This window comes from Acyrthosiphon pisum, chromosome A1 (assembly GCF_005508785.2).
Source record: "Acyrthosiphon pisum isolate AL4f chromosome A1, pea_aphid_22Mar2018_4r6ur, whole genome shotgun sequence".
Classification (NCBI taxonomy): Eukaryota; Metazoa; Arthropoda; class Insecta; order Hemiptera; family Aphididae; genus Acyrthosiphon; species Acyrthosiphon pisum.
This window is the reverse complement of record NC_042494.1, coordinates 117,588,369-117,605,178: the sequence shown is the minus strand read 5'-3', so window position 1 is coordinate 117,605,178 and position 16,810 is coordinate 117,588,369. Positions and strand designations below refer to the sequence as shown.

Sequence of the window (16,810 nt, the reverse complement as noted above, 5' to 3'; positions counted from 1 at the left end):
AAGTTAGAGTTTAAATAATACGTTCTCGATTTATTGTGGGCACGCGCACACACACCCTAAATCAACTAACGCGGTTTGCTTGAAGGATTACGTGTGAGGTCAATGTATAACGGATTATACGCAATGATGATGGTCGATTTACCGGAAGGATTATTAAACAAATTTGAAAAAAAGGATTTAAAGGTGTTTAATTTTTTTATTATCAGTTTTTATACAACCATGAAGTTGTGTGTGGGTGACGAATCGCGAGTTTTGTGTCCAGTTTAGGGTTAGATAATTTACGGGAACGCAACTTGGCGGGAATTTCCGGGAGTATCGAACAATTCAAGAGAATAAATTATTATTTATTAATTATTATGTTAATTAAAGGCGTATTTCAATTAGATATTCAAATGTATTGATCAAATATTATAGAATAATAGGTTTTATTATTATAATAAAACCTAGGTAAATCAACTATATTAAATAGTAAAAATAAATATATAAATAAATAATAATTGTGTATTCGTGCACAGATCATTTTCATTAGAATGTTATACTATATATATTATATAGGTACAAATTAAAATTAAATGACGTTAAACCAACTATGATGATATTATGCTGAATGTACACACAAAACAAATTTCTTTTTAAAAAGCACTTTTCAAACATTGTAAGATTTACATAATATTATATATTAAATAAATAATATTAAATTTTGTTAGACCTCTTATTTAAAATCAAAATATACAGCGATGTTAATAAGCGTTAGAAGAATACAAAAATGTAACGTATATGTAACTATGTAACTGTTAGGCGTGAATATAAAATATAAAGTTAAAACGTGATAAGGGTTTGAAGTTAATCAGTGGCGGTCAAATGATTTTGTCATGGGGGGGGGGGGATATGGCTGATTGTTTAATACAATATGCATTATTTTATCATTAAAAATATAACTTATGGTCATGTCTAATATCAATTTATAAAATTATGGTAAATACAAACTTTATTTATAACTAAGGTATACAGACTAAATCACGGACATCCCCCCCCCCCCCCCCCGACTGTTTTTGGTGTAGACGTGTAGTAGAACATTCTCCCCGATATATTTTTGATGCGAACATTTCCCTCCCATTTTTTTTTAAATTTACTATTTAATAATACTATTTAATATGAAAAATGTATTATTTTATTATTAAATATTTTGCCTATTGTCTAATATTTTCATAAATATAATAAATTATAAATGTATATTTTTGATCAACTGAACTACTTGAATAAAATTCAAACTGGAAGTCTGAACAAAAAAAAAAAAAAATAGTTAGAAATAACAAAAGAATTAGTAATCAAATGTTTTTTACAAAATGTATCATTTTTATTTTCATTAATTTTTAATGCTTAAAATATAAAATATATGCTTATTTTTTTTTTAATTTTTATTTTTGAAGTAGTTCAGTGAATCGAACAAATAGATTTATAATCTATTATATTTATGAAAAAAAAATATTTAAATATATTTTATTTAAAAAAAAAAATAATTTCATATTAAATAATAAATAATATTGTAAATATAAATAAATTCAATATTATTAGTCAATAATAAACATTAAAAAAAAATTTAGGGGAAAATGTCCACATCAAAAATATATCGGGGGGATATATTTTTAGATTATCCTACTACACCGAAAACAATCAGGGGTAAAATGTCCATTTAACATACAGACTTTATGAATATATTATAGTATTAACAATATTTATATTATATTAGTATATCTATTTTTTTGTTTTTTTTTTTTTGCTAATTTGTCCAGTACTTCGTTGGATGTTATATTTCTAACCCCACAATGAACAGCCATAGAAAAAATATTTCCGCTAAGTCCACAACTTGATTTTCTGTAACGATATTAGTAATCGTACTTATTTTTTCACCCGCCGAGCGTTTAGAACATAATATTACCAAAACGTTACAATACCCACATCAGAATATCAGATAACAGACTAGATAAGACATAGGTATTTACTAAATATAACATACATAATATAATGTAAATAATTATGTTCCTTCTCCCTTACTATTTTCAATTTTTGTAAATCGTTAATCGTCAGTCGTGACTCTCCGAATGGTGTTTTAGTTATTTACTTTTTACTGTATTTGATATTTTTATTTGTTATTATGAACAATATGAACAATAAACAAAAACATAAACGTACTAAGGTACAGTGTTTATCCTGTAACAGTTATAATATATATTGTTAATTTTTTTGTTGTATTTTTGAAAGAAGTATATTATTATATTATTTATCAAGGTGTTGAGCATGACAAAATGGATGTATTTTGTCATGGTGTTTAGTATTTAGATGTGACTGTAAATACTGACAACGTTTGTAAATCAGTATTATAAGGTACCTATAACCTGTTTATTATTAATTTATACATAACTCAGTATTGTCCTATTTTACTGTATTAAATATTAGACAAAACACAAAAATGTTTATATTTAATACTTCTATGTCCGATGTGCTATGTGTGACGTTCAAATACATGAAATACCCAAAATTTACCCCCCCCCCCCCACCCCCACCCCCTCACGTACTATGGCTTTATATTATGTGAATCTGCGTGAAAAAAAAATTGAGTCGGCAAATCAGTGAGTGGTTGCCCTTGTCTAACAAAAACTGAAATTACGCCACTGCCATCAACTTTAACAACCGGTTGAAGATTAATAACAGTTAAATAGTATACAATTGGAGGGATTTAGGTACCTGCGTATTTACTTGATTACAGTGGTGCGCAAACTTTTTTGATCCATCGACCATCACGACCACCAAATGTATTTATTTCGATGAGGTTGCTCTACCAATACAACATAACTATATGTCTATATTATATAATATTATATATTAAACAATTATTCTTTTTTATTTGGTATTAAATTACCCGCTTATGGGTTGCCTCTAGGTTGCGTACCATTGCTCTATTATATTACAGTATTTTTAAAACATAATTTTAATTTCAAATTATAAAGTATACCTATTATCAGCAAAATATAAATACAATGATAATTTATGGTTTAATTTTTGTCTTCCCGGGTGTGCCAACCCATGATTAGCATATTGTACCAAAAACATTATTTTATAAACACAGTTGCGCAAATATTTCATTCATTTAAATTTGAGAAGGTACCAAAACGTATAATATTGTTAAATAGCCCATGGGTTAATAAGAAATATTCAATGAGTAATATCACAGTACAAAATATATTTCGATGGTAATTTCGGTTGACATTTGTTAAATTTATTCCGCTAAAACCTGACCGCCTAACCTTTAAGGGTCCAATACGATTTTATTGTATCAATACAATATTATTGATCGTGTACCTATTGTCTACTGATGATAATATTATGATACTGAAGGCGTGTGTCAATGATATAATATTCAAAATATCAAAATAATTTTGATATTAATTATTGATAAATAATTATTACTGAAACGTTTAAAAAATAATTATTTATAAGTTTAAAAAAAAAATACTTTAATTATTATGAACCATTACCTACGAGATACCCTAACCAGATTAATATAATATATTATTATTATTATACTCACGACCGGTGCCTAAAATAGCCAGTGCACACTCCACAACTCAGCGTGCTGCAGCGATCACGTAATTGCATTTGGGAATATTATTGTAATTTTACTATAATTTTAGTGATGTTAATTAATTATTCGCCGTGAGTACTGCGACGAACGTCTTTCCGCAGTGGCGTCGTCGTCGTGTCAAACGGTTTTACTTCTTGCGACGGTCTCCGAAGAACATTTCGAGTAGGTATAAGGTACCTGTAAGTTTTTCGCGCGATTTGATTATGCGTAGACAGCAGACCTGTCAAGGCGCGTTTCGTCCGTATAATACGCGGCGGAGACCGTTGTCGGCCGTGCTCTCCCTTTGGCACACCAGCAAGGGTTTAATTTTGTGTAGACAAACATTGACAGTAATGAAATAAATTATTATCGTGATGGTAGTTTTTATTTTTTTTACAGGCTTATATTATTATTACGTGTCGCGTGATCGATGACTGGCCAGAGGGCACCGGCGGCAATGACACGTCCAGTCCAACTACATTTTTGAGCTTATATATTATATTGTTATTATAAAAACCGATTTCAAATTATTTAAATTTGTTTACCGCAAAATCATTATTTAATGCATGTTTTCATAATGTATAATGTTTTGATGTATCGATATCGCGTGATTTTTTTTTATCAATGAAGCGTATATAGAAACTTACATTTATTTTGTCCTATTATAATATTATTATGGTACGCATAATAACGTCGATTTATCGTGGCATTATCTGGAAACATTTAACCAAACGAGTATAACGCACTGCTCCTTCACGAGAATGGCCTGCATGTTCAATGTTGTGCACTGGATTTCGCACGTTGGAAAAATTAATTTACACGTCATATAGTTGCTTGTTCGTATATAATATATAGGTACCTACAATCTATATGCGTGACTTGGGTCAACATTCTCTTGGGGCTACGGCCATTTTATCGTGACATTTTGTCCACCTCATTATTTAATATTATAACTTACAAGTTATAGAAACGTAATATCATAACTCTATTGTAGACTGTAGTTCTAAAATCTGCTTTAATACAAGCAAGCATATACCTAAGTTTATAACTACATAATGAAACTATTTAGCTTTATTATTTATAACCCTTTACAGTTAATGGGCGCTAAATCGTATGCTATGCATCTTTTGGATAGGTATACCACATTATTAATTACAAGATTAACTATTGTCATCATGGTGTAAGTTTTTGTAAGATCGCATGTTTGTATGTATACAAATACCTATACTATACAGGATGGCTCACCCAGTTTGCCCTCGCAGGTATATAATATTATAATAACAATATTATTGTACCGATATTCCCTGACAACTATATAATAATAATATGCTATATCTCACTACCAGCAACGTCTTGCTTCAAATCTAAGACTTACATACTTACCTAAATAATTTATGGAAATTAGTAATAGGTACAACTTTTGAAATAATTATCGAAATTATATCTCCATCAATTATTATTGACTAAATCTCATTTTTGAGAGACATAATATTATCAACATTTAAACAAATTTAATTAGAGTTTAGCTAAAGTGGCCGGTGATTGTCTCAAAAAGTCAGTGTTCGGAACGTATTCACTAAAAAAATGAAATTGTTAACGTTCACGTTCAGTGCTTAAAAAAGAACTGGTTCACGTTCAAATTCATATTTTTTTTTAAATGAACACGTTTACGTTCTTTGAAAATATGAATGTGTTCATTTCGTCGTTCATTTACTTTATTTAATTTTTTATGTATCGTTTAAATACGAATACAAAATCATGGAAATCATAATATTATTATATTGTTTTATGTCAAGGTGTGCAAATTGGAATACCTACCGTGTATTTTATTTTTATAGTTCGTAATATATTATATATCATAATAGTATTATCAATCAATATTTATAAAATATATATAAATGTCGTTCACATTCACGTTCTATTTGAAAAAAAACGAGTGACGTTCACTAAATACGAACATGAACACGTTAACGAGCGTTCATGGACGACGTTCTTTCCAAGGGCGGTTCCATTTTCCTCCACATTATTTTAGACTGAAATTATGTCTATTTTCCTCCAATATTTTAGCCAGTGTTGTAGTATTATACGTTCCGTATTATAAAGACAGAGTAAGGCTAGGATCCAGGGCTTGTAAACGTTAGGATTATAACGTTATATTTGACAAAAAAACGATTGAAACTTGTAAACGTTATTATAACGGAAAGCGATAATCAAAAATAATTAAATACCGCAAAACAAAACATAACGATTAACAAAATACAGGATATATCAGAAAACAAAACATAACACAAAACGTAATTTATAGAATATCATTGACCGAAAAATAAGGCAAAACGAAATATTTTAAAATCTATTTATTTAAAAGGTCTATTGGTTTCGTAGAAACTTTTATTTCATGCGACAATCAAGAATTGATATATATATTATATTTTCTATCCAGGCCATTACCTATCCGAATTAGTTATTATTTTTACATTTTATAGGTATTTTAAATAACGATAAACGTAAAACTTGTATAACGTCTTAGTTCTAAATAACGATAAATGCATAAATTGTGTAACGTTTTAATTTTTAATAACATAAAACAGATTTTTTTTCAAATGCAGCCCTGCTAGGATCACATTTTCGGTTGATACATTCTGGTATCGGATTTATCTATATCAGCTGCCGATTAAGCCTAATAAAGAATATATTTTTTATTTTTTTGATACCTACGCATAAATTATTTATATTAACTATTTTATTATTTTATTTATTGAAGGGAAATGGATAGTGGAGGATAACGGTATTTCATTTTTGGAGGAAAATCTTACAGCCCTTTCCAAATACTACATAAAGTAAAATAATTTTCCAAAATCTGATCAGATTGTTTTTTTTTCAAATGCATTAATTTGTTACGACTTTTAAATTTGACATTTTAACTTCGAGAATTTATTCTTTTGTGCTAAAGAAATAGAGTAGAAATATAAGATCCTTATGCTATGAACAATGTATATTAATTATTGTAATAATCATTTTAGAGTCAGATGGTTGAATTCAATTGTTGAATATTTATTTATATTATTATTTTTAATGTTGACGTCTTTAAAACCAAATTAGCCAATTTTTCTTATTTTTTCTCATCATAGGATTTATTTTTATTTGGATTATTATGTTAGTAAGACGGTAGGTAGTGCATGTATTAAAATAATTACAAGAAATGATAAGTTAATTATATAGTATCGTTTATTTTATGTTATAACAAGAAGGTTAAAAAAAACATAAAACTTAGTTCGATTAAAAACATTTTCATTTTCAAATAAGTAAACAAAACGATGAACTTTTTTTGTTCATAATATTGAATAAGTATGGACAGAGCAAGAAAAATAAGCCTTATGGATGGGGTTTCTATGAGTATTTTTTTTATAAAAACTTTATGAAATTTATCTTATCTTAATTTATTCTGTGCTGCATATTTATATGGTAATTTAACTTATGTTAAAACTATTGATTACTATGATTCCTAAGGGACTTGTCGACCTTTCTTATAAAACAATTTACCCGTACTTTGATATATTATGCAGCGTAACCTATCCATTATTTTTATAATTATTCTTATACCTATTAGTACAGATTCTAAAAAGTTTTTATCACGGTTTAAGTTTAATATCCAGATAACAAGAAATGCTATACTTTTAGTTTCCAAATAATGTATTTTTGATCATCCTGTTCCGCTCTGCCCACCTACATTTAAGGTCGTAATGTTTCCACCGAGTATTATCTGTTGGTGTTTAACTGTGAATAGGCTATACACAGGTGTAAACTTGGTGTGGTTTAAATGATTAATATAACTACACAAGTTTGAAGTTTGTTTGTATTGTTTGTGTGTAGCCCATACCGCAGTTAAATCTAAACTCAACTACATATAATTATTATTGAGGTAACGGTTAAGATATAATATTTTATATAAATGTATAACGATCTAGCATTGCAAAATTGTGGTCAATAACATAAGAAACAATAATAAATATGATGCAACCGTCAGTTGAGTGCATGGTATGTCACCAGCGGACTTAGTTTTCGGCCCTTTGGTGGGATTCATGTGATGTTTCCGTGTGACTGTTACCACTGCATTCGTTTGGTTTGTGGGCACGGTCATGTTGCAGTACATGTCATCGCAGCAGGATACGCACACCTGTAAACAATATCCATTGTGTTTATTGTGTTTTTATATTATGTATTATACAAAGTTTTGATTAAAATTATATTAAAATTACGGTTAAAGTTACGGTTACAGCCACATATGCGTAATTTCGTTCAATTTTAGCTGTAAAAAAATTAAAAAAATCTTTGGCTGCCTAACGTTTCAAATTATACCCGATAAGTATAAATCTATACCTACAAAATCAATCGTTACTCTTGCGATTATAAACAATTATTTTTCTTTACAATTACACTAAAATGGAGTGATCGGTACTTCTATACGTCTTGTTAAAAACACACATGTAGTTAAATTAAAGAGTAGATATTTTAATAAACAATTAAAGGATAATATTACTATAGTATGAACAAACCAGGTGGTGACCGATGAACGGTAGTCACATGTGTAGCCTTAATACGTTGGAGAAATATTATAAACTACCCCCACCGAACGCCACTGCGTGAAGGTGCAGCAAGAATGCAAGATGATACTATACCTACGTATTACACAGCTTAAATTTTCAGACTATTCAAGTGCATGGTCTTGCAAGACAAGGCATGCATCCCTGAGGTTACGCTTATGGTATTGTTCTAATATATGAATTATTAAGTACGTACTGTATGAGATTTATATTTCATAGAAAATATTGCTTTTATTAGGGGTCTGTCGTAGATTAAAAGTACCCACGTGTCTTATAAGCGTTAAATGTGCATTAAAGACATTATATTTAAATACGATTTGGAGACGGAGTAGCTGAGAGAACTAAGGCGTCGGTTGCGACGTGCACCGACGCCGGTTCGATCCCGGCCACGGGCGGCAATTTTCTTCGGGCAGTCACGGTGTCCGCAGACAGAGTGTGCCATCCCCCATCCGGGCATGGCAGATACCTACGGGTGCCCACTTAAAAATTCACCCAAAACACAAACACACACGTGTAAAAACTCACCTTTCCAAACCCTACCGTACCACCACAATACAATCCTACAAACAGCTAATGGCCATAGATGCCGGGCTTAAGGATCAATAAAAAAAAAAAATAAGATTTTTGTAGGATTTGTTAAAAAAAATATGGGTAGATACTTGCAAACTGAGTTGACTATAGTTGAAGTATTGTCGTATTAAAGACAAAAATAAGGTAGAGTTATAATATCATAATATACTTGGAATACAGAATGACGTACATGTACATGTAGGTACTAAAACCACTCCGGAAATTGTTGTTCAATATACATTTCGTAGATATGAAATTATATTGATAAATATTATTATTAAAATAATATATTGTTGACCTTATGACTTATATACAATTTATGGAAAAGGATAATATTATTATGTATATTTTCAGATTATTAATATTATTTAAATTTTTTTTTTTTTTAACTAGACATATTATATTTTATTATAATGGTATAAAAAATATACCATATATATACATAAACTATCACAATTTTTTTGTTTTAATTACCTTATAGTTATTATTAAGACAAAATGATTTTAAAAAAATTAATATTTATAGACAATAGATAATATGTCTATACAGTATACATAAATGGTATTCCTATTTTATTTCATACCAATTAAATTAAATGTATAGGTTAGGTAAGGAAATAATAGCTCATAGGTAATTATTCAATTATTTACTATAGGTATTGTTTTTGAAATTTATTTTATTCCTTGTTTGTAACATTTTTATACTGTGGATTTTAAATCTCAAGAAGCGAACTTTTGATTGACAGGAATATGCAAAAGTTATTTTTAGTGGCACTTTATTAGTTAAATTGCATTAACAATCGGAATGTAACTGATATAGTGGGCTTTACGGAGAGTGTATAGTGATTGATTAAAATGAACAATGGACAAAAATCACAATGGCGTTTTTTGTTTTTCTTCCGGCCATCTATTTGATGTATAAATCCCATCCACAACATCTTACCTTTCCATTTTATTTTATCTCCTGACATTACATCGATTTATTATTATTTTTGTCTCTTTAAATCAAATGTATCTCACTCAGTTTCCATTCATCACTCGCTACATGTCCAAACCATATCCATTTTTGTCAACACATACCTTTATAATCTACGATCATAGTACACAATACAGTCTACCCTTGTTGATTTTTGCCTATCGTTTTAATAAGTAATGACTATTTTATTAATGTACAAATAATGTTTGAAGTCAATAATCATAATGCATAGGCAATATATCTAACTAGTATAAATTTACCACCCTACCGGTCATTTGTGCCTACACCTATATTTATTTTTCATTAATAAATAAATAACATATTAACGTTTACTACTATAGGTACCTATAGTTCATTACAAAATTATTACATTAGCCTGATGGGTACTAAACTTAAGTTAGGTACTAATTACTAAATCAATATAATTAATTGCAATTTAGTTAGCAGCAATGATTCCCACCCCCTAACCGCGTTTAATGTCACCACTAACGAAATAATTGTCCAGTTAAAACTGAAATTGAAGGAGAATCGCTTGATTTTTTTATTGATCGTTTCCAACACATTAACAATAATTTATTATCAAATTTGTCATCTTTAATTTTAGCTATCGTTAAATTAGACCAAAAACTAGTAATAAATTACTCAATTTCAACTACTGATGATTATTATATGTAATAAAAAAGCGTTAACGGCTTAACTGGGCTCTTCTTCACCTGGCTACATCGCTTATGGGATTCGTTCTATATTATAGTTTAATATTATGCATCTTCTTAATTTGTTGTTTACATTAAATTTATACCTTAAAAAAAAAAGTGTACATAAAAAAAGATTATACAACGATGACAATACCTAACTATTACTAGCACTATAACCATTATTATAGTAGTATACAACTTACAGTCTGTCTGTCAATGCTTAGACAACCGACAGTGGACGGATGACATTCTGTTCGGTTAGCACATTTTTTGTTCACAATAACACTAGATCCAGTTGAATCCATTATGTGTAACGTCTGACAGTAGTCTAGATCTACGGATATATAAATTACTTCAACTGAAGTTTAAAATTAAAACTGATACATACCTCGAGCACATGGTTTGTCAATAGCATATTGATTGCATGTCAAATTGTCTGACACGTTTACGCAAGTGTAGCAAGTTAAATTTTCTGAAATAATTAAAGCAATCTATGAAATACAATTTATAAGATCTTTAAAATGTAATAGTTGATAATATATTGTTTTCGTATCAACTATAATTTAATATCAATCCGTATTCTGCACATTATTATGGACATTTATTTATTATTGTTATCATTTATTTATTTTCTATTTGTATGCTTTTAAATAAACTGCATTGGGCCGGAGCAGGTTGACGTATGATTTATAACTTTATACTCATATACCTACCTAATACGAACGGTGCAGTTCTATCTCATATAGTATGTATTTGGCTATTATTCAAATCGGCTACTTGATATTCAAATTAGATTTGAAAAAAATATGCAGTATAGATGACATAGTCTATTTAAAATGTATTTTATTTTGTTATATGAATTTAATAGTGTTATAAATATCACCTATTGGCTACAGTCTGTTTTTATAAGTTTAGCCTCTCCTATAAAAATTTAATAGTTATACATTATAAACCTTAATAAAACATTTTAGTTAAGTTGTGTGAAGGATGTAAACTTTTGTATATAAAATATTAAAATTCAAGTATAAATTGAGAATTAAAAGAAAATCTGACAGTGTATTTTTAATAAAACGTTTTTAGAAAACCTAACGATGTGATCCATCAAATATTAGTGTAAAAAAATTATAAACCATAGTAATTATAATAATAATTAAAAAGAAAATAATTAATAAAAATATTGGCATCGATGTGACGTTTTTTACCATTAACTTTGTTGTTAATAGATTTGGACAGTCATTATAAGTTCTAAAAAAAATAATATTTTTAGTGTTGTTTTTTTATAACTGATGGAACTTAAATTGGCAAATTTAACCTTTTCTATGTCCGTCAAAATATAGCGATTTGTGAATTTAAATTTTAATAGTAAAATGAGGCATATTATAACGGGGCTAGAAACACTATTTTGTTAAATTTATCATACGCCTTGTTAGTTGTAAGTTGTAACAATATATCTTTGACGGTTAATTGGTTTAAGGAATCCTTAGAATACTTAGAGTCTTATTCTGTGTTTCTCCTTTTTTTTTTATTTTACAATCTAAATGAAGGAATTAATCTCAAAATAAATTAAAAATTCTGTTATCTTTATTTAATTTAAATTGTTCTATACAAGAATATGTGTGACACACTCTGAGATTTGTTTTCACCAAGATCATGCTACAATAATAAACATTTCATCATATTTAATACTTATTTTATTATTGTTTTTAAACCAGGCAATAGATTATACATTCAAAATAATGTTTGTATAGATTTCCACGAGACTCATGGTTTTTTGAGTACACTAGTATAAGAAAATAGGTACAAATTAAAAGTATTTATTCTATAATTTGTTTCAAATTAAACGCTATATTAAAATGTTAAGCTATTATGTCGTTGAAAAGATTTTACCTTGACTATTAAATTATTTTTGGTGACAAATTGAACATAATTGTTTAAGTTTATTGTATATTTCTACAAATTGTTTTACAAACATTGTATAGTGTTCTGTGTTTTGTCTTAAGATTCTTAGTCGCGTGAGAATTGGTTTGACAACCATGTGTTTTGACTTTTGCTCTCGGGAAAAAGCTTTTAGGGTAGTATAACTGTTTCAAAAGTTTCGTGTAACATATCAGTCGATTGAAATATAAAAGGAGTTCCGTGGTAAAGAATGCACATTTTTTTCTTCGAAAAACCGGAATAATATAAATTTATGATCAAATTACAACTATTTGCGTATTCATTAGTTTATGACATTTTGGTTTACCTGGAATAATATTAAAAGTTATTAGAGTTAAATAATATTATAAAGGCTTAAAATCTTCACAAGTGCAGTATTTGTAATTTTAAACTTTACGGTGTATAAAAAATAGTTGTGTAGTTAGTTTGTATAATGTTCAATAAATAATAATGTATTACGATAATACATAATAAACCGCAAAAAATATATAAAAGTTAAGTCGTAATTAAGTTACATTTATAACAATTAAAATACTGCTCTAATGCCTCTAATCAAATGAGTAATGAAAGTGTTTCTTGTCTGAAATTAAGTGTGTATATTATCATTGTTCATTTGTTTACTACACACATAATTAAGTGAACTATTTAAGCTACTATTTAATTAAACTGATCTTATGTATTTTAATCGTGTTAAAACATTCAAAATGGTTAAGAAAAATAATTTTAAATCTTTAAAATAAGTAATAATATGTACATTAACATAAATTACTAATATTATGTGTATAGAATCATTGATGCATTAAATATAAGAATAAGAATTAGGTGTTACGCATTGAATTTTATAATTGTATCATATTAAATAATTTTATGTGCGAATTGTTGAAAATATTATATTGATTTACAATTGTCATTACACAGTGTGCGTTGTGTATTGTATTTTCCTCGGATTAAGTGTGAGTGTGTGACACATTTTAGAGAATGCTTATTTGAATGTTTGATTAGGGTTTGTACTTTGTTGTTAAAAACCTGCCATTATCCACAACTGGACGTTTCAAAATGGCTTTATATTGTTTACCAGTGAATTACCTTCTGTCATGTTTTGTGTGACAACCTCGGACATTTTGGTATCGGAGCTCAGCGGTCTGGCCACGCAACCAGACAATAAGGCCCATCTAAATAGTGGTACCATCCACGGGCAACCATGAGGCATACCTCTGTATGACCCCAAACATTACCTAAAACAATCAAGACAATTAATTTTAGATTTTTAGCATAAATATAGCATTGTCTAAGATTTTTATCCATATATTTTTGTCACAGTTATTCATACATTTAGTTTGTTAGTGTAGAAAGAAAGTTTCGAAAGTTTTAGAGTATATAATGCACATTATACAGTATTATAAAACTTACACCTGTAGGCTATCACCTATCAGTTGGTTATTTAAACGATTGTAATATGAATTAGATATAGGAAAAAGATAGTAGTTGAATAAATTACAAACAATTTTGGATTGAAGTGTTTCTATTTTTAACCATATCTATTTAACATGTTTAAATCATTTGTTTTAAGTTAAATGGTAGATCATATACCAAAATAAATGGTCACATAAAATGTGAGGTATAAAACTTTATATTTTTTTAATTATAATGGCAATGTCTTAATAATATAATTTGAAGCACGCTGCTAGTACATGTACTAGTTCAATATTTTAATAACTAATTTAAATAAAATTACAATAATAGTTAAAAAAAAAAAAAAACAACTTGTAACTAATTGATTTAATGTAATTATATTTTCGAATCCAATAATAAAATAATAATGTACGAAATATGTTGACATGTCGTTTATGAATAAAATAACTGAACATTTACTGAACTGTTTTATATAGATATTCATGTTTATTTATGTCTCTCGAATGGTCCAATAATCAATATGTTGGGCATGGTTCTGTATTCTCACAATGTTAAATGTTTGGAATTATTCATACAATGGTATAACTCAATATCATTTAATTAATTATGACATTCACCAGTATTGTAGCACTTGAGTTAGGCTACGTATTTATATCGGACAAATATCATTCTGACACTTATTTTAACACTATAATTTATAGTTTTACACGAAGACAACAATTTTATATTTCAATATTATATTTTCTAAAAATATAACAGTATAAATTGTACATATAGTTTTGCGTACATTTTATATAGTTTAAAAACCAAAATGTCTTATGGGCTTTTAAAAAAATAAAATGAAAACTAATGAAAACCTCATTTAATTTACCATAAAAAGTATTTGTTTTTTTTTGTCCATGGGCCACCATTTGGTGACATCAGCCCTACGGTAATATTGAAAAATGGATTAATATAATAAAATTAAAAATATATAACTATATACCTTGTTATTATTTTATATGAACGATGAAATAAAACTCTACCAGGAAATCATTAGAAGTACGCGATTTGTTTGTAGTTGTATGTGAATCGGAATCATGTTGCAACTATTAGTAATTTTATTTCATATTATTATGTAACTTTACATATAAATTTATTTTATCAGTAGTCTATAATATTAAGTATTAAGCGAACCTTGATGTATTTTATGGTACCATTCTAGTTTTAATTACCTAAGTAAAAGTGAAGAAGCTTTACATAGTTTTTTTTTCAAAATTTCAGAATATACGATATAAAATTAGAATATATTATGCAAACAGTTATTGTAGATAGCTATATAATTTCATCCCAACAATTCTATGATAAATTAGTTCTTTGTAAACTTGTAATGTTGGCATGTTGCATACATGCGTACATCTTATTTGCTCAAAATTTTAAAAAGGTATTCAATTACTGTTCATTTTCATTATGTACCTATATATTATATATCTAACAAAGTTGTATTTTTATCAAATAATAATTATTACAGCTAGTATATTCCTATTATTATAGAAATATTTTATTATTTTAGATTCTAAGTAATATTTAAATTGAAGAAGCTATTGATTTTATAATGCGTACTTTTTTTTTATACAGTATTGCTAGGATAGGAAGGTACCTACTAAAAAAGCTTAAAAAGTTTCATACTTTGGTTCAATCTATTTAGATTACAAGATTAAACACAAATAGTATATTCTTTAAAATGTATATTTCTTTAAAGTTCCGTACATTTTGAATAGTCCCAGAAAGTAGAAGACTTATAAGCAAATAAATGTGTGTCTTGACTATTTTAAACGTTTGGACAGCTAAGAATTTATTTCGAATATAATGATTTTTCATGGCTTTCATTTATAAAGACGCTTGACCTATATATGAGCATGCTTTTTTGTAAAAGCTATCTAGTGCGTGTTCAAAAAAAAAAATAATATTTATTTAGTCCCTTATCGATTTGAAACTATAGTCAGATGATTAAAAAGTGATTTTTAGAATATCTTAGTAGGCTTTAAGCTATATATAAAAAAAAGAAACAGTGGGAATATCGTGAAAGTTACAATAAACTCATTTTAAATAAAATTAATTTTATCGTTATACTTATAACGCAGACAAAAGTTCATATTTTTTATTAAAACACTCACTTAGAAATATAAATCATGTTATAAACTTGGCTTTGCTTAGATTTTTGTTGCTTTCCAAATGCAATTTATGATGATTTATTAAGGATTTGAAATTAAAAAAAATATTAATAATATGCATCACTTTCTTATAACGCAGCGAAGAGACACTAATGACAAATGCCTAGTATCTGGTTAGCTTTTTTTTGTATTTTTAAAATCATGATATTTTTCTGTAATAATAAACAATTTTCCGACTTGTCAATTTTTTAAAATTTGTTTCCTGTTAAGTGTAATTAAACATTGCCCACTGATGGGTTACGGATACGAGCCAAAAGCGTTGGACTTAAGTGTTGCGTGAAGATTAACTATCGTCGTTGTCGCCACCGTCGAAAAGTTTTCAACAGCGAACCTCCATGTATAATAGGTCGTCGAGGAAAACTAACTTCTCAATAATTTAAAGGTATAATGTGAAGTAAGAGTGAATGGAGGGATTTTGGCGACAGTTTGCCAACAGTTACATGTCGTTATTAGTTATTACCTACCTTAGACTTTGGAGGGTAACTTTTGACCACGCGTGAGAGAATGGGTATACAATATAATATGTACGCTGTACACAGCACGTATAATGTATATAAAATATTATATATACGCGCGAGCATACTTGAGGGTTGGTGCCATTGCCGTTTAAAAAGCTCGGCTTATTGTTGTAAATTTCTACAGAACAATATAAAGCTGTTATCTCAGTGTATACAGTATAATATCGTGTATTGTAGGAGAGCATTGTATCCGATTATAATATTAATAATACCTACTGCAGCAGTATACCGTGTTTCTACTATACACGGGCACACGCGTCGGGCTAAT

General features: G+C 28.1%; 1 protein-coding gene across 1 annotated transcript; it reads right to left on the bottom strand.

Moving 5' to 3' along the window:
- Nucleotides 1-6,822: 6,822 nt before the first annotated feature.
- On the bottom strand, nt 6,823-13,655 carry LOC100168087 (ly6/PLAUR domain-containing protein 6B). Its single transcript, XM_001946399.3, has 4 exons — nt 13,485-13,655; nt 10,852-10,935; nt 10,667-10,797; nt 6,823-7,796 (listed from the first exon to the last, which is right to left on the bottom strand). The coding sequence occupies exons 1-4, from the start codon at nt 13,606-13,608 to the stop codon at nt 7,584-7,586; spliced, it is 552 nt and encodes a 183-aa protein (XP_001946434.1). The 5' UTR covers nt 13,609-13,655; the 3' UTR covers nt 6,823-7,583.
- Between the last annotated feature and the right edge of the window lie 3,155 nt (nt 13,656-16,810).

Excerpts from the sequence above, each read along its gene's own strand:
- LOC100168087 (XM_001946399.3), bottom strand. The coding sequence starts at position 13,608 with ATGCCTCATGGTTGCCCGTGGATGGTACCACTATTTAGATGGGCCTTA. Across the intron at positions 10,798-10,851 it reads TGACAAACCATGTGCTCGAG|ATCTAGACTACTGTCAGACG; the intron begins GTATGTATCAGT and ends ATATATCCGTAG. Across the intron at positions 7,797-10,666 it reads TAAGCATTGACAGACAGACT|GTGTGCGTATCCTGCTGCGA; the intron begins GTAAGTTGTATA and ends TATTGTTTACAG.